General features: G+C 46.4%; 1 protein-coding gene across 1 annotated transcript in view; it reads right to left on the bottom strand.

The window, feature by feature from the left end:
• Positions 1–23658, bottom strand: part of angpt1 (angiopoietin 1) — a gene marked incomplete at its 5' end in the record, with an annotated part of 92488 nt that overhangs the window by 36641 nt on the left and 32189 nt on the right. Inside the window, 5 exons of the mRNA XM_083646405.1 lie at positions 3699–3800; positions 10088–10215; positions 18789–19021; positions 20827–20948; positions 23237–23392. Of these exons, the coding sequence (XP_083502531.1) occupies positions 3699–3800; positions 10088–10215; positions 18789–19021; positions 20827–20948; positions 23237–23392 (741 nt within the window). The remainder of the gene's footprint in view (positions 1–3698; positions 3801–10087; positions 10216–18788; positions 19022–20826; positions 20949–23236; positions 23393–23658) is intronic.

Here is a 23658-nt window from a genome sequence, read left to right as displayed (position 1 = left end):
TGTGTGTGTGTGTGTGTGTGTGTGTGTGTGTGTGCCGAGTGTGTGTGTGTGTGTGTGTGTGTGTGTGTGTGTGTGGCGATTAGGAGCGGGACGGGGGGAGAGTAAATATGGGACATTCCTCCGTCGTGAGGCATGTCCTGCTGTGTGGGTGGAGGAGAAAGTGACTGGGGTCCATTCTAGTTCTCTCTCCCTTTGCTCCTGCTCCAAACTGATCTCACTGCTGATGAGATGTTCCCCTCGGACCCGGGGCCCTTTCAGGCCGGTCCAACGCCTCCTCCTGTGACTGGGGTTCACCTCCGAGAAGCCCGGCTGGAGAAACGGGCGCCGAGTCAAACTCTGTCAACAGTTTCTTCTTTGTATGGTTACGGTACACCGCGTTCCCTCACACGCAAACCTGATCTCCATCTCTCAACTTCGAGAAGGACGGGGGGAGCCCGGCGAGTCATATTGTTGGAGCCGCTCGCTCGGGCCCTGCATTTCACTTTCATTCACTCAAGAGTTCACTTGAAACAGACGTTTTATGAAACATCTGAAACATTTGTGAATGTTCAAACCTTTGCGTTGTAACTGTAAATCATAGGACTCCGTACGCCCGCAAAGGGTTTCAATATGAGCCTTCTTTTGAAAACACGCAGCAGCGTAAGATGAAGGAGTCGGGATACGAATATCATTTGCATGGTTACTCTCCTGTGGCACATATTCCCTTCTGGTAATGTAATTATAAACATGGGATGGTCTTAAGATCACGTTTTAATACCGTAGGTGGAGCGTATCTCTGCTGCCAAAATACTCTCCAACCTCCCACAAAAAAACAAATAAAAAACCCACAGGCTGCAGAGCAGAGGTTTGACTGAAAGATTTACAAATCCTTCAAGTGTATTAAATCTGTGAGCACGAGCCTGTGGAGACCGACAACTTGGAAATTAAGACCACGACAAAACCATATCGATCACCTCCAGTCGAGGAGAGAAGGCGAGCGGCAACAGTAACATGGTGCTGTTACGACATCAGCCGTGTGTGAGTCTGCCAAGGTCCGTGAGGGTATCCTTTCCCAAATAATCCAGACCATGATGTCCATCATCCACCTGTCTGAGGCTGGAGGGCTTCCATGTCTGTGCTGCTAACTGGTCCTGAGCCTCACACTCTCTTCCTCTCCTTCTCTTCTTCTCGCTCGCCCGTCTTCATCACGTCTGTTCCTCTCTTTCACCTCCTCGCTGTTCCTTCTGAACCCTCTAGCCGTCCCCCATGTCAAAGCATTTGACTCATTAGTGAGTAGCTTCCTCTTCACCTAATACAATGATCAACACTGATCGTTCATTCAAGTTGGATTTTCTCATTCAAATATCACCGTAAATGAAGGAAAACAATGATGAAAAGTGATCATCACAAATAAGATACACAAATAACAATTTCTGGAGCCCCCCCCCCCCCCCCCCCCCCTTCCCCCCACTTCCATGTATGTGTAATTGTCTTCTATTGTAAGTTATCCGCTGTGGAACTCTTTAAGATCAGTCTTGAAAAGAGTTCGATTTTAATTTAATTGAGTAGTTTGCTTTTATTCGACTCAACTTGGGAGTTCTCGTCTTCCTATTCACGAGTTTCCTGGTGAGACTGTGGGCGCTTCCATGACACCCTCCACTCCCTGTTTCCATGACACCTCCCTCCCTGTTTCCATGACACCCTCCACTCCCTGTTTCCATGACACCCTCCCTCCCTGTTTCCAGCTGCCGGTTGCCTGTTTCCGCCCAGGACCGTTCATAGAGACTGAAAATAATCATAATAATTGTTGTGACTTTGTACCTATACCTATGTCTTGTAATGGAGCCCCCCAGCACAATAATTTCACACGTGCATAATTGTACAACGGAGTGACAATATCTTGAATCTTGAAATAGAGAGACCGCTAAAGCTCCGTTCAATGACCAAATAATAAGAGTTCCGGTTTGGACGTTTAATCTTCAAAACAAAAGCGGCCGCTATGCAACCACATACTATTTTTTAGCAATTTCGGCTAAAATAAGCCCGTACAGTACGAGTGAATTGACATTCACCTCGTTTTTGTAAAATATCGCCACTATGCAACCACACAACGTTACTATTTTTAGCCATTTCGGATCAAAGAAACCAAACGTTCCCACTCTTTGACAGCGGCGTGCACCTCCTTGCTAGTGAAAAAAATGTAAACAGGAAGTCAACAACCGGCAACCGCTGAGAATCATGGGAAACATAAGTCCAGGAATAAGGTGAATAGGCTGGTAAGTTGTCCATCAAAAGCAGTTGAGGGGAAATAAATGGAATTTGCCATAGAAACCAGATGACAGTGTAGAAACCAGAGGACAGTGTAGAGACCAGAGGACAGTGTAGAAACCAGATGACAGTGTAGAAACCAGATGACAGTGTAGAAACCAGAGGACAGTGTAGAAACCAGAGGACAGTGTAGAAACCAGATGACAGTGTAGAAACCAGATGACAGTGTAGAAACCAGAGGACAGTGTAGAAACCAGATGACAGTGTAGAAACCAGATGACAGTGTAGAAACCAGAGGACAGTGTAGAAACCAGATGACAGTGTAGAAACCAGATGACAGTGTAGAAACCAGATGACAGTGTAGAGACCAGAGGACAGTGTAGAGACCAGAGGACAGTGTAGAAACCAGATGACAGTGTAGAAACCAGATGACAGTGTAGAAACCAGATGACAGTGTAGAAACCAGATGACAGTGTAGAAACCAGATGACAGTGTAGAAACCAGAGGACAGTGTAGAAACCAGATGACAGTGTAGAAACCAGATGACAGTGTAGAAACCAGATGACAGTGTAGAAACCAGAGGACAGCGTAGAAACCAGATGACAGTGTAGAAACCAGATGACAGTGTAGAAACCAGAGGACAGTGTAGAAACCAGAGGACAGTGTAGAAACCAGATGACAGTGTAGAAACCAGATGACAGTGTACGGGGCCTAGAATGAGCACAGTTCGACAATCATGGATTTAGTCAGAATTGTACACAGGTCAGTCATGCAGTAAACAGCAGCAGTGCGAGCGCCAGCAGCAATAAATCCAATTTGCTGTGTAAACAGAGCGTACGTAGAATATTTTAACACCCGCAACGCAAATATGCATGGACTTCTGCTTGATGACAAACAGATGACAACACCTGGCACGGTGCTGGAGACTAAATAAATGTGTTGTTTTCAGACTGAGGTAAGGATCTCCTGTGGGAAAAGGGAGGAGAGTCACTGTGGCCTGGCTGGGCTGACGAAGCAGGCAGACACACGTGTTCATACTGCTGTTACAAGACGAGGGGGGAAGCTATTGTTCGGGAGACGTGACATCTGGTCGAAGCGTTCCAAAAGCTCTTCTTGGATGGACGGATCCCGACTCTGTTTTTCAGCATGTTAGATCTGGGCCAGACAGCCAGACAGCGCACCCTATCTGTCACAATCCAACTGGATCCAAGGGTCTTTTTCAAACAGGATGTACTTCTCATCAGCGCACGGTTTCGTCATTTGTCCTTAATGGATATGGATGAGTGTTTCTCTCCTTCTCTGTGTGTGTCTTGTCTCACTTGTCTTGTGTTTAAGAGGTCATCATCATCAGCATCATCATCATCATCGTCTTGGATGTAGATTCTTGTGTGTGTGTGTGTGTGTGTGTGTGTGTGTGTGAATGAATGAGTATGTATTTTGTCTTGTCTTACCATCTTATACTCCTTCCATGTTCTCTGGAAGTCGACGCTGCCGTCTTCTCTGCGCTGGATGACCGTCCATCCACCGCCGGCTGTTTCCATGTTGCAATACACCTACCGCACACACACACACACACACACACACACACACACACACACACACACACACACACATTTAAATGATTTATTTATGTCCACATAGATACAGAGTACAAAGGACATAAACACTAGTAATGCAATCAGATGTTGGGAGTTGGTCAGATACAAGAGTGCATAATCGGCGACCACAATAATGCATAAAAAGAAGATATATATAATACCACACAGGGTGATGACAAAGACAGATTGACATACAGTTATACTGTAATACAAGATAAGGGACAGTATCCAAATTCATGGGTACAAAAAGCAGGGCCTCCTCCATATTGAGCGACTGCCACTGACACACACACACACACACACACACATGCACACGCACGCACGCACGCACGCACGCACGCACACACACGCGCACGCACGCACGCACGCACGCACGCACACACACACACACACACACACACACACACACACAGAAAGATAGAGAAAGTGGGACAGAGACACATAAGTGAAGGGGACAGAGAACTGGAAATACCCTCGTGACATCATCAGTGACATCACAACAATTGCTCGGGTAATCAAAAATGTGACCAAAATCACAAAACAGCTGACGGGAGGGGGCGATAACCAGGCGATGGCTTCCGCCCCTGGGCTGAATTCTCTAATAACGTAGGACGCCTTCACGTTGCTCAGGAGGGATGAGGAGCAGAGGAACATGAGATGAGGCGCAACAGCCCAGATTGAGGAGGTGTGAGAAACACCGGAAAGTTGAAAGAAGAAGAACCAGGACTAGAGTGAGACCATCCAACTGTGAGAGGCAGCAATGTGCCGCAAGGCATCCAGTCTGCCGGAAAGCCATTAGAAGAAGAAATCTCAGAACCCACTTACTTCCTTTTATATAAAGGATGGGTTTCATATACTTTCTGTAATAAAACATCTAAACGCAAAAATCTTATCAGATGGGGGACCCTGGGACAAAATCTGATCAAATCCGTGGTCTAAAGCTGCGTTCACACCGACCTATTAAAGTTTTTGGCTGGCATCGAGTTTACATACAAAGTCAATGCAAACGAGCGATTGAGCGTATATTCGCCCGGGAGAAAAATCACTGGGCGTCCGAGCGACAGAGACAGAGCGATAGGGAGAAAATTCGCTCGTCGCCCGAGATGAAATATCCCAACTCGAGCGAAATTACGCTGGCATCAGTCGCTCGCTGTTCAACGCTGATTGGCTGCTGTGTGAGAGTGAGTCAAGGATCACACTGGCTTGGAACAAACCGCTGATTTATTGTGTGGCAACAAACTGCATTGACAGCTGATTGACAGGCTGAGAGCTGACATGAAGTGAAGTCTGTACTACCGGTATAGAGCTCGCAAGGGGAGCACGCTGATAGGCTTAGCTTGTAAACAACTACGGTGGCTCATAGTGGACAAATATCATGACATTGCGTAACGTTATAGCCCCCAGATGTCCGTCAATTATTGTGCCTGTTGACGAGCGATTTAAACAGAGCGACAGAGCGATTCCAAAGAGTTGAATCGAGCGACAGAGAGAAAAATAAATATCTTGGTGTGAACACAGCTTAATTTGTGTCTGTTTAAGGGGTCCTTGAGGTCCTTGAGGTGAAAAACTTTGAGAACCACCGATTCACACTACAGCAAACTGATCCCTTCAAAATTCAACATGCTTCTCAGCTAACAGGCGGTCATTTCGACAATCGTTTTGCTTTCACACCACTCCTTTTTCCCAGCCCTCGTGATGAATCATCTTCGGGAATGTGAAGTATCCATGTTCCTCCTCAAACTTAATCAACGTCTCCTTATCCCTCAGCAACTCCCCGGAGATGTTCCTCATCAGAGGGCCTGGTTCCTGCGGATCAAAGCGGAGCGTCCGGGCTGGACACATACCAAGCGGACACCTGGGCGTAGCGTGGCCCTTAACCTCGGACCTCGGTGTGTGTAAGCTGATAACGGAGGGGCTGCGGCTCTTTTGTTTTGAGGGGGAAGACCCCCGTCCGGGGCGGAGCGGAGGAGGTCTCTCACCTCAGCCGGCCCACGCAGCTGAACACACAGCAACACGGCCCGGGCCTCTGACACGTTCACTTTCCCTGTCCATTAGACTACTTCACCCCTCACCGTATAGATGCTAAAGAACACACACACACACACACACACATGCACACGCACACACACACACACAGACACACACACACAGACACACGCACGCGCACGCGCACGCACACACACACACACACACACACAGACACAGACACACACACACACACAGACACACACACACAGACACACACACACACACACACACACACACACAGACACACACACAGACACACACACACACACACAGACACAGACACACACACACAGACACACACGTGCACACAGACACACGCATGGAGGCAGTGTGAAGTCTGAAGCTGTACCCTGCTGGGCTAGAAAACTGACGACTGACACACGCACATAAACACATGCACGCACGCACACATGATGCATTCCCTTGCAACCTAACCTTATAACTATTGAAACTAAATGCCTAACCCCTGACCCTTACATGTACCCTAACCTAACCCTTACATGTACCCTAACCTAAACCCAATTCTAACCTAACCCTTAAAACCAAGACGTCTTCACCTTCAAACAGTCCTTTGCAGGTGTGTGAGAAACTGAGGATGGGCCAAAATGTCACACATTGTACACACATTCTCTACTTAAGTTACTTGTGTAAAAAAGTACTGATTGAACTTGTTTACTCAAGTAAAAGTAAAAAGGTACAGGCTCTGAAATGTAATGAAGTATAAAAGTACACACACACGCACGCACACGCACGCGCACACGCGCACGCGCACACACACACACACACACACACACACACACACACACACACACACAGAGAGAGAGAGACAGCTCTCCAATTATAGTAGTAAGGATTGGCTACAGGTGGTGTATGCTGATGGTATTTAATCTCTGGTCCTGGATTTGCTTGAAACAGTCACTTAAGAACTAAATCTAGGAAATGAAAATAAATAAACTGACAGCCCTTCAAGTCAGTTTTGGTGGAGCACAAAGTCCTTCATAACTTGTGTTAGTGGTAGGGAGTGGACTTGATTCAGGCGATGTGTGCCCAGCGCTTGGCAGATCCGGATCCGACACACGTGGGCCAGACTGCGAGGACATCTCTTGGCCTCCAGAAAAACCCTGAGAGCCTCTGGATCCACCCACATCTGTGTCTGCTTCACTCTCATTCTCAAGGTCACCAGGGCCGGGTCGGCACCTTATCCAGCAGGAGAGAAGCCACATAATGTGGCAGAACGTCAGCCTGGAGCAGCAGGTGGAAGCAGTCCAGGTGGTTGTGTTCAGCACTGATGTAGAGAGGAGATCTCTCGAGGGTGTGATCGCTGTCTATGTCAACAGCAGCACGGAACCTGATGAGTTCCTGTAGTATCTCCAGCTTTCCATCCTGGGCAGCCCAGTAGACCGGGGTGAGTGGGCCTTCTATGCTTCTGTTAGGGTCGGCCCCGGCTTCCAGGAGGATCCGGACACAGTCCAGGTGACCACACCATATAGCACGGAATGAGGCCTATAGTTATGTTTATCAGCTAGCTAGGTCTACCTGTGCTCCCTGGGTGATCAGGTAGGCCACACAGGCAGCATGACCCCGGATGGCTGCGAACTCCAGAGGGGTGTAGTACTGCACAATCCCATGGCCCCTCCTGTCATTGATGCACCTTCTGAAGCGCTCTTCCTGCAGCAGGCTCCTCAGGTTGTCCAGGTCTCCTGCCCAGGCGGCATCGTGGAGCTGCCTGTCATCATGCCCTGCTCGAGCATCCATTCCTTCAGGTCTGTCAGAGTACATCACCGACTCAAATGGAAGGCTTTATGAAGGGACAAATTGTTCGAGTGACATCACTCACTGATGACATCACAATTGCTCGAATGACATCACTGATGACATCACCCACTGATGACATCACTATCGCTCGAGCAGTTACATCACATCACTGCTCAACCCCCAAAAATCAATCGATGGTGGACTCAGCCAATCATCATTCGGCAATATATTCCTCCAATCGCCCAACCCTAATAGGCAGACACACACACAGATCGATTATAGTACTGTAATACTGTAGGATTCAAAGACCCCTCCAAACATGTTTAAAGATGTATGTACTTTGATTAATCATTTGTGTGAAAACATACATACAAGCTGTGAGAGCGCGAGACAAGAGAGACCGACCACGTTACAACATGGTGTTTGTCTGTCGTGCATTATAAATAGCCTGTTTTGAACATGTAAGGAAGGGCCCGGGGTAGAAAGTACACATATTTGTGTTAAAATGTAGGGAGTAAAAGTAAAAAAGTTGTCAGAAAAATAAATACGCAGTAAAGTACAGATACCTGAAAATCCTACTTAAATACAGTAACAATACTTATTGTTATTTCCCATCTGTGTAAAAAACCCTAATTGCTTCTCACTAAGATAGCTCAAGCACATACACACGCACACGCACACGCACGCGCACACACACACACACACACACACACACACACACACACACACACACACACACACACACACTCTGTCCTGATCAGCTCCCTGTCGAGGTAGTGAACACCTGTTTGGCCCCCCTCCTCTCCTTGTCAGCTCTCTGCACTCGTCAGGCTGCCAAGTGTATTTTCAGCTTTCCGTTATTCCTGAAGCAGCAAAGTACCATCATTCACCACGCTCGCCCAGCGGGGGGCGCACTATCTCTCTGGCTCTGCTGGGGGGAGGCGGGACTCGCTCCGCCTGGGGGGGGGGGGGGGGGGGGGGGGGCTCCGGCTCAAAGAAAACAAGCAAAGCCCAATAAAGCGGCCATCAAAGAGGCTGCCTGGAAGTGATGAAAAGGCAGAGATTTCACTGTGTTGGCCTGCTGGCTGTAACACATTGTGGTGGCCTGCTGGTTGTAACACAGTGTGGTGGCCTGCTGGCTGTAACACATTGTGGTGGCCTGCTGGCTGTAACACATTGTGGTGGCCTGCTGGTTGTAACACACTGTGGTGGCCTGCTGGTTGTAACACACTGTGGTGGCCTGCTGGTTGTAACACATTGTGGTGGCCTGCTGGCTGTAACACATTGTGGTGGCCTGCTGGCTGTAACACATTGTGGTGGCCTGCTGGTTGTAACACAGTGTGGTGGCCTGCTGGCTGTAACACAGTGTGGTGGCCTGCTGGCTGTAACACATTGTGGTGGCCTGCTGGTTGTAACACATTGTGGTGGCCTGCTGGTTGTAACACAGTGTGGTGGCCTGCTGGTTGTAACACAGTGTGGTGGCCTGCTGGCTGTAACACATTGTGGTGGCCTGCTGGCTGTAACACATTGTGGTGGCCTGCTGGCTGTAACACACTGAGGTGGCCTGCTGGTTGTAACACAGTGTGGTGGCCTGCTGGTTGTAACACATTGTGGTGGCCTGCTGGTTGTAACACATTGTGGTGGCCTGCTGGTTGTAACACAGTGTGGTGGCCTGCTGGTTGTAACACAGTGTGGTGGCCTGCTGGTTGTAACACATTGTGGTGGCCTGCTGGTTGTAACACATTGTGGTGGCCTGCTGGTTGTAACACAGTGTGGTGGCCTGCTGGTTGTAACACAGTGTGGTGGCCTGCTGGTTGTAACACATTGTGGTGGCCTGCTGGTTGTAACACATTGTGGTGGCCTGCTGGTTGTAACACAGTGTGGTGGCCTGCTGGTTGTAACACATTGTGGTGGCCTGCTGGTTGTAACACATTGTGGTGGCCTGCTGGTTGTAACACAGTGTGGTGGCCTGCTGGTTGTAACACATTGTGGTGGCCTGCTGGTTGTAACACATTGTGGTGGCCTGCTGGTTGTAACACATTGTGGTGGCCTGCTGGTTGTAACACAGTGTGGTGGCCTGCTGGTTGTAACACATTGTGGTGGCCTGCTGGTTGTAACACATTGTGGTGGCCTGCTGGTTGTAACACATTGTGGTGGCCTGCTGGTTGTAACACAGTGTGGTGGCCTGCTGGTTGTAACACAGTGTGGTGGCCTGCTGGTTGTAACACATTGTGGTGGCCTGCTGGTTGTAACACATTGTGGTGGCCTGCTGGCTGTAACACAGTGTAGTGGCCTGCTGGCTGTAACACATTGTGGTGACCTGCTGGCTGTAACACATTGTGGTGGCCTGCTGGTTGTAACACAGTGTGGTGGCCTGCAGGCTGTAACACAGTGTGGTGGCCTGCTGGCTGTAACACATTGTGGTGGCCTGCTGGCTGTAAAACGTTGCGGCCTCCCACCTTCTTGGTCTCCTGGGGCCCGATGTGGATGGTGTAGACTCCGTTCTTCAGGAAGCCCGCTTGGTAAAGGTCGGCGCAGTCGCGGAACCTCTTCTCCTCATCCACCGTCTTTGTGCTGTTTGGCACCACTGTGGGCACACAAGAAGAAAGTCATCTTTAGGGGACATTCACACCAAAAGCGTTTTTTTTTTCTTCAGTTAGAACACTATGGAAATCATGTTGAGAGCGCTTCCATTGTGCACAAAACAAAGCGCACAGAGCGTTTTTTTTGCGCTGCGTTTTGTTTCCCCCTGCAGTCGCGTGCAGTACAGATCAGAACACAACGACCACACGGACGGTAGCCAGCTGGGTTTTGTCCGTTTGATGTTGTTCACTGTCAACACGAAAGCCAGATTATTGCCAATTCTGGCAGCAGCGGAGGTTGAAAATCCCTCGGGAGGAGAGAAGGTAGGAGGAGTGAAAAAGACGATCAAGGCGCTTTTCCTCTAATGTTCAACTTTGTTCAGCTTTGAAACGCCCACAGCGCTCCTCCAAAAACAACAGACGCCACAAGCGCTAAACGCCAGGTGCGTTCATTAAAATAGGAGCACGTCTAGCGCCTCCTTACACAGAGAATGAATTGCAGAAAGACGCTGGGAGCTCCAAAAACGCTTTTGGTCTGAATGTCCCCTTAGAGTACAATACTGTGAAAGCTAGCAAACTTGTGTCTGGTAGCGTACGCCTACTTGGTGCAGATATAGGCACGAACCATGACGTGGTGTCAGGTAGGATTATGTCACTCGATTGATCGGCAACTGGCAAGTGCTAACGGACGAGACTCTCTGAAAATGTTTTTTAGCTCGTGGCTTCTGTCGGTAAAGGCTAGCAAAAATATAGCCTCTGGCAGCTGTTGCTTTAATGTTGTCATCTACTGTCTACGCACGTCCGCCAAAGTGTGTTGTTGTCACGTACGCTCGCTCCACGCATGCGAGGAACGTACTCGGGGCCTCCATGTTGACAGGGTGTCAGAGCTGTCGTAACAGTGAGCGCAGCATAAAAACAGATGAAACACATGGTTTGCACATGCTGCTGATAGAAGAGCGGCCATCAAAATCATCTGTTCTATCTCAATGAAGTCAAGCTGGGATTACCAGTCACGCGCTTTGTAAATACAAGAATAGCCTTGCAAATAAAAGTCAGTTGGATACATGGAAGTCATAGATCATAGTTCACTTATATATATATATATACCATAAAAACAGTCTTTACAGGAACAAGTCCATACGAAGTTGACCGCACACTCCAGAAGAACAGGGTGACCAAAGTTGTATCAAATTATCATATTTATTTTATGAAGAACAACGCGTTTCACAGGCTTGCTGCTTCACTATGAACCTGATGAAGCAGCAAGCCTGTGAAACGCGTTGTTCTTCATAAAATAAATATGATAATTTGATACAACTTTGGTCACCCTGTTCTTCTGGAGTGTGCGGTCAACTTCGTATGGACTTGTTCCTGTAAAGACTGTTTTTATGGTATATATATATATATATATATATATATGCACTCGGCCTACGACCGAATCACAGCCGTGACGTTAGCCAACAACATCACTCCCTCTTGTGTGGTATTGCTTAAAAAATATATAATTATAATCACAAACTGTACCTTTTATCACGTCACATACCGTAATGTATTCCACCAAATGGTCGACATTTTCCACTACTATCAAACAGGTTTAAATCAAACCTATCGTAATCAAATTGATCGGAAATTCAGATCTCCACGTGCAGGGAAACCGAGGCAGAAGCAGATCGGTGAGTCTCACATAATAACCGGCAGATGAAATGTGAGGGTGGCTAGCAGCCTATTAGCACGAGAGAAGCAGTTCATCAACGCAACGATGTGCGTCTCTGAGAGGAGGCCTCCCTCCGACTTTGACAGAGCGTTTCAAAGAGGCAGCTGTGTCCGTTCCCATCTGCAGATCATTATGCCGGCACTATTTTGAAACCAAGCAAGGGGCTAAGGACAAAATACTACAAGCTATAAATTTCAAGTTCCTGTTATAACAAGTGGTTTATATTTACTTTCCGAGCCCTTGTTATATCGATGGAAATTCCTTCCGATTTCCCCCCCCCCCACCGCCCCTCCTCTTTCGGCCTCCCTCTCTCCTCCCACATGAGCGCTTCATCTCACTTTTCACGCTGTTGTTTTTGTTGTTGGGATTGTTGAGTTAACCTGCAGCATTTGTGTGTGTATCCCTTTAAGACCGCGAACCGCGTCACGCGGTTCGCGGTCTTAAAGGGATACACACACAAATGAGGGATACACACGCAAATGCTGCATCAGGTATCAATGGGTTAAAGAAGATGTCAGGGCAAAGCGAAAAGTGTCAGCGATCCTTATGGCCCGGCTTTGATCCACACCGCCAGGGAGTCCAGCACTCCTCGGAGGAGGAAGCAGGCCGCTTATTTGGGCCGTACTATCTTCGGCCATTTTGACAAAGTATTGAGTGTCAGCGACAAGAATCTCCCGCTGTGACGGGTTGACAGAGCGGGGCCCTCGCGCTGCGGACTCTAACACAACAAAGGACAGGCTTGTCAGGAGGTAATTTAGCCCAAGCCGTCAAGACAGCGGAGCACATTATAGAGGCCAGGGAGATCGAGGTTAGAGGGGAACTTTCTGGGGTGTCCAAAAAAAATAGATTTGCGTACTGTCAGAAGCACCATTCTTACCTTCCATGATTCTGAATCGATACACAACTCCCAAGAATCAATTACTTTTTCATTTTAATTTGTTGTATGACTTTTTCTTATTTTTCTACTTTTTTGTTTTTATTTGTGCAAGTTTAGCTGGAATAATTGTTACCTTTTGTCCGTTTGCTTTTGTGTGTACTGTTTACATTATTGCAATCAGTTGATAAAACTATAAATAAAAAATATATAAATAAATAAATATCAATATAAAAAAAAAAATATATATATATACACACACACACACACACACACACACACACACACACACACACACACACAAAATGGTGAGATACCCCAAAGATTCACACCCCTATCAGTGACGGTGTGGACAATCATTTCACAATCAGCACTGAGAGAGATCACCCCGGGGAGGAAGACGACTGTCTGTCCAGGGATGGGATTATCGCGGCGGCTTCCTTGAACAGCTTGCTGCCTCGCTCTGCAAATATTATTTATGTCCCAATATTTATTTACAGACAAATATTTGGTGGTTCAGTGGGGACTCGTATTCAGTAGGGGGTTCATGTGAAAGACCAGCAGGCCTGGGGTGTTTGCATAAATCAGTGCCCTAGAAGTTAGCCGAGTGAGAAATGGAGCTAAATGGACTGTCTGTCGTAGAGCTCACTGCTCCCATGTGAACTAAATGCCAGGATTAAAGTCAGTCCACACGGGGCCAAATGACTTGCTGTGATCTATTCATAACTGAAGCATGTAAAACACTAAAACCATCCAAATTCAGTCCCACAACTGATTATATAATATATATATATATATATATATTAGGGCTGTGAATCTTCACTGGCCTCACGATTCGATTCGATTCAGAGGGCTACGATTCGATTTGATAACGATTATCGATGCATCTCGATGCATCTTAAATCGATGCATCACTTTTTTTCCCGAATACATGATTTTTTTTCTCACTTTCTTTTTTCTCACTGTGTGGCTACTTTTAAAATAATGCATTTAGAATTGCATTGTATTATGATCCATAATTAAAATAAACAACTGCATGTACTTCCATTATATTTTATTTGATTATATAATTTTTTTTTTTTTTTTTAATAATCGATTTTTGACATTTGTGAATCGATGCAGAATCGTGCAGGTCCGCATCGCGATGCATCTTATAATCGATTATTTTTGACACCCCTAATATATATATACCGTACATATATGTCAGTGATGTTTAGTGTTTTTTGCCTTTACTTTTAGGACAGGAGGGTTGGGGAGAGAGAGGGGATGTCATGCAGCAAAGGACCACAGATCGGATTCGAACCCGGGTCGGGTCGTCCACGCGAAGGACTAATGAAGCCTTTGTGGTGCACGCTCTGCCAGGTGAGTCGCCGGGACGCCCCACCAGGATTGTGGAAGTTTGCATGAAATTTTGCAGCTAACAATAATAAAACTCCTACTTTGTTTATTACGTTATTTGTGGAAATGATTTGCGGAAATGTTTCTTTTTTTGGTGCACAGGTGTAGAGGAGCGAACTGACTGACTGATTTTCCCCTTGCCGTTCATGGCGCCATGTCGAAAGCATTTTGGGTTGGAAAAACATTAAAAATCAAAAGCTAACTTTGAAAACAAAGGTTTTACTTCTTATTGATTGTCATGACAAATCCAGTTTTACAGACATATAGCTCTGAAACAAATTGCCTGATTTTTGCCATCCGTTTTGAACTGGTATGTGTGTTATGCTACAATTCCTTGAAATAGTCTAGTTTCCTCAGTGTAAAGTGAGAGGTATACATCACCTACAGGGGAAAAAAGCAACTTTAGGTGTAAAGTCATTCTGCCAGTCAGTGAAGCATAAAACTCCCCCTGTGAAAAGCTTAAGAATGTAGTGTATTTGGATGGTAAAGTGACTTTTACTAAAGGCGTTTACAATACAGTATTGTTTGGGGGCGTAAATGCCATTTTGAGGTTTTTGCATGGAACTCGTCAATAATCCCATTCAGACCCCGAACACATCGGCTATAAAAATGATGGATGCCATTAATTTAGTGGGATAATAAGAACGCTGTGAAAGAAAATCATATTTAGCAGCCAGAAAGTTTGGAGGAGTTTTCCAAAGCTGAGGTCAATGACTGTTAATAACAGTGACCCGTGAACAGTGACCAGTGAATGAGCCACGTACCGTTAATAACAGTGCGTGGCTCATTGCACTCTAATAAGGCTTAGGTAATGATTACAACCTAAACAAACATCTGGCCACATCAAAAATGGCTTCCTGGACCGCGGCTCGCACTGCGGCGGCGAAAATGACATTGGAACCCGTAATTAGCGGAAAAGAGATTTGTGCACAAATGTAAAAACACTGCGCTGTTTATGGAGATTTAGTATTTAAACTCCTCTTTTTGAAGCGTCCTCCTCCCCCACAGCCACGTCAGTAATGATTTCAGTCCGTGCTTTTTAGGAAACCCTCCGGCTCGCTTTTCAAAACAAAGCCTAACGCGAGCAGACGCCACTCGACGGCATGGAATACTGACCCTTTCCTCAAATGAAAACACTAATCCGTTCCTCAAACAGAGCAGAGCCCCTCGCCCCAAACAGCCAACAAAGTCAACTGAGCTCCGGTGCGCCTCTAGTCTTAAACAGCATTGAGAATGAGGAGGGGATGGGGGGAGGCGAGACAGAGACGCTCAGTGAGATCTACCTACTCCTTCGCCTCCTTGGGACGGGACGTCCCGCAGGAGCTATTACAGTTTGACTTATTCAGGCTGGGGGTGAGGAGAGGGGTGACCTCTGACCCCCGCACGCCCGGCTCAACCCTCGGCGCCACCGTGGAGGAGGAAGCAGACCAACCACAGAGAGAGAGTGGCCACGTTCCATTTCGATCGCCTCTCGTTAAGGCGGCCACCAATCACAGGCCGGTGGTGGGGGTGGGGGGGGGGGGGGGGACGGGCAGAGGTGCCCTGCCCTGCTGACCCCGCTGAACTACTGGAAACGGCAGGGAGATAACATGGCTGACAAGGTGAGAAAATGAATGGTGGGTAACGGATCCTTTAAAAGGATTATTTGCAGTGAAACAAATCAAACATGACAGACAACAGGACACATCCGGCCAAATGGCAAGCCAAAAGATTTGCATGAGGACCAGTGTTGGGCAAGTTACTCAGGAAGTGTAATAAGTTAATTATGAATTACTCCTTTAAAAAGTAATAAAAATACGTATTACTTGGTATCAAAAGATATATTACTCATTATATTGCTCTATTACTTTCGCCACCCCCCCTTCTGAAAAAGTGACGTACAAACCGTTTAGCTAGCTCCTTTTAGAACTTTATTGGAAGAATAATTAACCTTACAGCAGGAGTCAACAATCAGCCAAACTGCATACTTTTTATTAACTGGCAACGCAGTAGTCTCGCATAGCCAGACCTTTCTCTACACTTTTTTTGAGCGCTGTGCCAACGCTGGAGAAACTAATGCAGTAACTTGAAGTTACTCGGATTACTAAGTGTAATATAATCACCGTTTTCTCCCTTACACGGCTCGTTACCGGGGGAAAGTAATAACATTACGGTGACACAATACCGCAGAGCGTTACTGCCTAACACTGATGAGGACACATGAAAATGCAGAAATGCTACGTACGAGCTAGTTACGCCAAAAACGTTTTCAAAAGACTTCGATGCAACACACGCTCACAAACAGCGCCGAAACAGATGGGAGTACGCAAAGAGAGGTGCGGTGAAGCATTCTGCACGGAACATAAAAGTTACAAACGGGAACAGCACGATGAATACCAAGTCCTGTGTTAATCGTGTGCAGCCGTTCTCCCCTCACGCCTGCCATATCCATTCATGCCCACGCCGTTTCCTGCCTGACAGGGGAACCTCAGGAAGCCATGGGGGGTCTCAAGGCGTCTCCGACAGCCTGCGTGCAAACCAATCCCCAGCACACACACATTCATGTGAACTCTCCTGTGACCAATGGGAGCTGAGGGCAACGTCGGGATCAAGTGGATTTTCGGGGGGGTTATGTGTTTTTTTTGAGCTGCTGAGACCAGACGGGGGTAATGAGTTCATTGCGTTTGACCCAACCGCAGGGTCGTATTGCTGCCTGGGTCAAAAGTAGGGCCGAAAGGGAAATCCCCAGTCTCGTATTATCAGAATGGGGGGAAGGCAGGGGGCACAGAGGAATAAGAACAGTCTATTAACTCAAAAGTCGGTGGCTGTTGGACTTGTCAGTGAAGCGCTAAGCACATGCTTTATAGGTCGTGACGTGATAAGCGATTATTGTAGAAGAGGAGAGCACCACACTGTGTTACGAGAGGGAACGAAACCTCTCCGAGAGGAGCGCCACGCTGCGTTACGATCACAAGCACGTTTTCTTCTTCACGTCGCTCGCAGTGAGGCGAGAAGTTAACGGCCAGAGCATCCCTGTGTCTCTCAGTGTGGGGCGAGCTTTTATAGACGGGCCCCCGTCGTCACCATTTCACAAGGATTGTAAAATAGAAGCGGCTGTAATATATCTGATGGGATGAATTGAGTCTTTAGTGTGGTGCCTCGTCGTTCTGGATTTGGCTAACCTTCGGTGAGACGTGTATTCTTCCAGCTAATGGGCTGCAGCTTTCTTCATCTCTGGAGCACCACACGCATGGCCAGCGTGCGCTCATGTGCGATGGCTATCGTTTAAAGAGACCCCATGAAATGCGGGTCTTTAAACGAACGGCCATGATTTGAGGCATTTCCTATTGAGAAGGGCCATTTGATGTGCGGGTGTGGAGGGGCTTCATACTTCAAACATCTGATGGTTTTATTGGTGAGAAATTTATATCGATGCTTGTGCAGCATGAGGTCACTATGGGAGATACTCTCGTTTTCCAGGAAGTCAAAGTAATGGCAGTTCAATTTCACAGGGACTTTAGGACGCTAGCCACCCAGCGAGCAAGATGTTTGCTTGTCTGCTTGGACAATAAGAGAGAAAGTCCAAACCTCAAAATCCGTTTAGACGCCGAGGCCTTGATCGTAGTGAACCCAACTCCATCTCTGGAGCAGTGTTTGACCCAACTCCATCTCTGGAGCAGTGTTTGACCCAACTCCATCTCTGGAGCAGTGTTTGAGCAGGATGAATTTGGCTAGTCTCTCAAGCCTAGTCTACTGTATGTCTTCCACAGTCTTCTAATGCTCCAGAGACAGTCTGTACTTCCGCCCAAAAAAATGTGGAAGTTGTCATCTTCCAAAGAAAAACAATGCTTCAGATCGGAAGGAAGTTCAATGGTATTTGACCAATCACGAATCTCGGAAACATAACCGAGGCAGGTGATTGGGGGGAAATGAGCGGATATCCCGCCTTACATGTATTTGGATCGGACATCCTGCCTTATTTGGATCGAACATCCTGTCTTATTCTTTGACGAACTTTGAGAGCTGCGAAGAGCAGATGGGTAGGCACATCATTCTGTAAACTGCGAGAGCCGACGCGTCTGTCTTGAGAGATGACAACGGAGCTAACCTACCTCCATCTTTGTCTTGAGAGACTACAACAGAGCTAACCTACCTCCATCTTTGGTCTTGAGAGACTACAACGGAGCTAACCTACCTCCATCTTTGGTCTTGAGAGACTACAACGGAGCTAACCTACCTCCATCTTTAGTCTTGAGAGACTACAACGGAGCTAACCTACCTCCATCTTTGGTCTTGAGAGACTACAACGGAGCTAACCTACCTCCATCTTTGGTCTTGAGAGACTACAACGGAGCTAACCTACCTCCATCTTTGTCTTGAGAGACTACAACAGAGCTAACCTACCTCCATCTTTGGTCTTGAGAGACTACAACGGAGCTAACCTACCTCCATCTTTGTCTTGAGAGACTACAACGGAGCTAACCTACCTCCATCTTTGGTCTTGAGAGACTACAACAGAGCTAACCTACCTCCATCTTTGGTCTTGAGAGACTACAACGGAGCTAACCTACCTCCATCTTTGGTCTTGAGAGACTACAACGGAGCTAACCTACCTCCATCTTTGGAGCAGAGGTTGAGCAGGTTGTGCACCGTGTCCATCATCTCCTGCTGCTGTCTCTGCAGGGCGGTGCTGTTCCCCGTGGTCCGGCTCAGCTGGGCCTCCAGCTGGTGGATCACCCCGCTCTGCCGCCCCACCAGCGCCTGCAGGCTGCCCTTCTCCTGCCTCATGGTGTCCAGCTCGTCACGATGTCGCACCTCCATCTCCAACATCTTCTGCTCCAGGAGGCTGAGGGAAAAGGCAAGGGGGGTCCAGAACAGTTGGTTATGGAGTAGGCTAGTCTCTCAAGCCACTCTATCTCTTCTGCAATCTTTGAATGCTCCAGAGACGGTCTGTACTTCAGCCCATTCAAATTAGGACAGAGCAATCTGTCTGGTATTTGACGAATCACGACACATGTTCATGAAAATAAATACTGCAATATGAATAAATAGAATTTCCATTTCTGCTCAGCAGCTAGCAAGCTAGCTAGGATTTGTTTGTTTGTTTTCCAGTCGGAGCTATTAAGCGACGGCACAGGGGACACTGAAGTGAGGAAATGACGATCACGTCTTATTTTTTGACCAACTATGAGCTGCTGAGATACAGACAGGGGCTGGCCGGAGCGTTTGGAAATTGTTTTCATTGGATCAATATTCGAATGGATTGAATAGTGTTTTGCAATATATTTGTTTTGAATATTGTTTTGCAATTTTTGTAATACTGTGAGCGACGATTGTGTGATTTTGTAAGCGTATCAGTTTCTTTATTTACAGTATATACATAATGAATAGAGGACAGTGGATGAAAGGATTAATCAAATGAACCCCACCTTTGAACTGTCCCTGCTGTTGTGAAGGATAATGCAAGTACCGTAATTACAATCAAAGTGTGGTGATGCACTTGTAAAAGTGTTTCTATCCCAGTGTGTCGTATGGGAACACAAACACACGATCCTGAGTGTATAGAGGATATAAGTGCAAATAGTTATGTCAGTATAGTATAGGGCTGGTTGCCATGGCTCCCACATGCAAAATAAACATAGGCTTCACCGAATACTTTGCAGATTCATCACAGTATCCATGCTACCATTTGACCAATTTATGTCTGAAAGATGATACAGGCTGACATCAAATTCATTAGCTAATCAAATCTCCCCCTTCTATCATAGATTTGGTCAAGGAAAAAGAAAAGACAACATGCACAAAATGGGATAAGAATAATGTCATAATTGCGCCGGTTTAAGGAAATTGCCCTTAGCAATCTATCTCCATAAGCCTCAGGAATACCTCGAAAGTCATAATCACCGGAGACTACTTTCTCAATAGCGTTCGGTGTTTTTTTCTTCAAAGTGATTGCTGCACGGAGTCTCTACGGATGCTTCGGTCGGCAGTGAGCAATGCGGACCGAGCCCTTTCAAACACAACATTATCAGACAATCCCGCAGGACCAATCAAACAAGTGCAAGATTGGGAGACATATGAGAATATGTCTCCAAAAAAGCCACGTTTATATTTCCCTGTTTTGCAACAACTGTTAACAGCCCCACATGGAAAACATGGCCTCATGCACTCAAAACTGATTGACATGACGGAGTTATGAGCTTCATAGCATGCTGTTGTGTATACACAGTACTGCTGGCTTGTGATTTTGTTTATATATCTGTTCGTGCAAAGCAGTAGTTAGTTGGAGTGAGAAATAGACTGACTTCAAAAAAAGAGGCACGGTGGGCCTATTATTACAGTATATAATAATCATAATAATAATCATAATAATAATAACAATAACAACAATAATAATAATAATAATAAATAAATATATATATATATAAATATATATATATATATATATATATATATAATAATCAGAATAATAATCAGAATAATAAGAATATAATAATAATAAGAATATATTAATTCTTATGAATAATAATAAGAATATATTATTGTTATAGGTAATAATAAGAATATATTATTCTTATTATTTGCTCCGGTCAGATCTCTATCCAATTGGATGCTAGCTAGCTTGTGCTTGCAATGTTGTGTGTTGTTTACCCGTTCTTGTCATGGAGCTTGTTGATCTCATTGGTCTGGACCATCAGCTCCTTCTCCAACTTGTTGGTGGAGAGCGAGTTTTCCAGCAGCTGGATCTCAAGTCTGGACGTCTGATTCAGCACCTTGTTCCAAGGAAGAGACGAGATATCCACACACATTACACAGACAGATACACACAACAACACAAAGAGAATAGAGCTGTTGTAATTGGCAACGTTTGCGGCGCAAGGCTTTTATACTGTGATCATTCTGACCAACGCCGTGCAAATCTGCAGCAGAACCTGTCCCAAACCCAAGATCCAGTCTCAGCGTACATGATGAAGGCCTGTAGATACAGATATAGGCCAAGCTCACTTTGTTGAGTGCTCTCACCCGGGCACATGGTAACACTTAGAAAATATTCAGCTGTGTTATGATAGAGGATCATTTTATCTTAGCAAACAGTTCACTTTTAACTTCACTCCCGTCAACCTCCTCCTCAAAGCCCTCCATAAACAACGCAGCCACATGACTTAAAGAGAGGACGGCTATTTATACAGCATCCATATTGTCTTTGGCCAGTTCCTGGTAACCCTTTAGGGGCGGGCCAAAGTGGAATAGCTGGGTTAATGGAGCATGAGATGAATCCTCTCAGTGTGTGTGTGTGTGTGTGTGCGTGTGTCTGTGTGTGTGTGTGTGTGCGTGTGTGTGTGTGTGTGTGTGTGTGTGTGTGTGTGTGTGTGTGAGAGAGACAGAGAGAGAGGGGGTGGGGGCGGAGAGAATCTGTGTGTCTGTGCATTTATACAGTGGCAGCCACCTCCTAGCCGGCTGCCAGCCAGCTGCCGTACCAAAGACATGAACTCTGTTACACCACAAGGGTTCATTTCTTCAGAGAAATGAAGAGCATCTATATCTATATGGGTTCTTAACACGTTCACTGCCAATGACGTATTAATCCGTCAAAAATAATCCAACGGTTGACTGCCAATGACGTATTAATACGTCAAAAAAATGATTTTTTTTTTTTGACCGTGGGATGTGCATCTAACCCTTTTACATCTCTTATATAATTATTGGAGCCACCGAACGTTTACAACCCATTCCACCGACCCACTAAGTGGCGACAGTGCTCTCCTGACTAGAGGAAGGCAAGCAAAAAGCAGCCATTCTCATGAAAATGGATGGGGGAAAACGCTTTCGTTTTCGCGCTGATTGCTGGCGATGCGGGATTGCAAATTTGCATAATAGATTACAGGTGGAACACACTTTGAAACACGCAGCATAAATATGACCAGAATCGCAAAAGCTTCATCCAAGCTCTCAACCAAAACTCCAAGAAGCGAGCGAGTCCATCCAGACTTCCTCAAACAGCGGCCGCGCAAACAGGCAGCAGCAGCAGCAAAGCAGTGAGACTGGTGACAAGCTTGTGACGGCCGCTGCAGCCAAGAAGAACGCCCACGGAGGGAGGAGTTGGAAGCAGAGGGGGGTTTCCTGCTGTTATGGAGGAAATTACTGTTCAAAACTATTGTTTAGATGTCTGACGTCTTACTGATGCCAAAAATGAATGGTTAAAGTGACTGTTCTATCGAATTTCACAAAAAGCCGTTTATCTCTGAATAATTTTTCTGACGCTGAAACCATGCTGTATTCAACTGCTAATGCTTACATAACTACTAACTCTACAAACTAACTCTTTTAGACAGAGAAAGCACACATTCTATTAGTTCTTTTGAGATATTGTGTGTTCACAAAATCTTAGCAGAAAAGAATCCTCGGGTCTTGAAAGATGAGCCAGAATCCTTAAAAAACCCCTCTGGCAGAAGCTAACTACAGTAAAAAAAAAACGTCTGGCAGTGAATGTGTTAAGAGGTTGAATTGATTGAAGTTGTGTTATGTTAAGTTTAGTTTAAGTAAGTTAAGTTTCTATTTTATCTTCGTTTAACCTGCCACGGATATGGATAGATGCAGTCGGTCTGTGTGAGAACGCCCACAAAATGTTATACGGTTGGTGCGCGAGCGCGGTAAAACCCCCCCATATACCTCAATGGGCTGGGCTGACTTACCAAAGGACGGTGGTGTGGCTCTACACTACAGGATTGGGGATTCTAGAGCAGGTACATAGACATCGTCTGTTCAGATGTGCGTTTACTGTCTGCCTGGGCTGGGCTAGCAGCTAAATGCTAACTATGCTGAATGGGGAGAACGGGGGGGGGGTTACCCCACCCTGACCACGCCCCCCAGCGTCTATGACAAGACATCGACTCAACCTATAGGCAGGGACCTGTCAAGGATCAGCCGGCAATTCAAGGTGGCTGCATCTCTAAGTATGTGTGTCTGTGTGTGTGTAGCCTACTTGCGTGTGTGTGTGTGTGTGTGTGTGTGTGTGTGTGCGTGCGTGTGCATGTGAGCATGAGTGTGTTTGTAGACTTACCTGTGTCTCAACATCAGTTAGCTTGCGCGTCTGTTCTGCTGTTTGAGAGAGGAGGTTGGTGCCCATTTCCAACATGGCTGCCGTGTGGTTGTGGACGGCACTCTGCTGCAGCTGAGCCATCTCTGCCTTCATGCTCTCTTTGATGTAGTTCTCAATCTGCCCAAAAACAAAGATGGCGGGCAGAGAATGAGACTCGGAGGAAAATGGCCATTTGAAAATGGCGCAAAAGAAAGAGGGTAAGGGTAGCGAAGGAAGAGAGTTGACAGAAACTTGCCTTGTCAAGATCCAAAAATTGGTCATATTATGTATGATCAGGTATTTATAATCATCAGGTTTTTATGACAGGCAAAATGAATGAACACAGCCCATGTATAGTGCTTGCCCCAATCACATCAGCTCTATAGGACGAATCAGCGTGACGT

This window comes from Poromitra crassiceps, assembly GCF_964638095.1.
Source record: "Poromitra crassiceps genome assembly, chromosome: 11".
NCBI classification, from domain to species: domain Eukaryota; kingdom Metazoa; phylum Chordata; class Actinopteri; order Beryciformes; family Melamphaidae; genus Poromitra; species Poromitra crassiceps.
The sequence above is the reverse complement of the archived record's forward strand: the minus strand, read 5'-3'. Positions and strand labels throughout refer to the sequence as shown.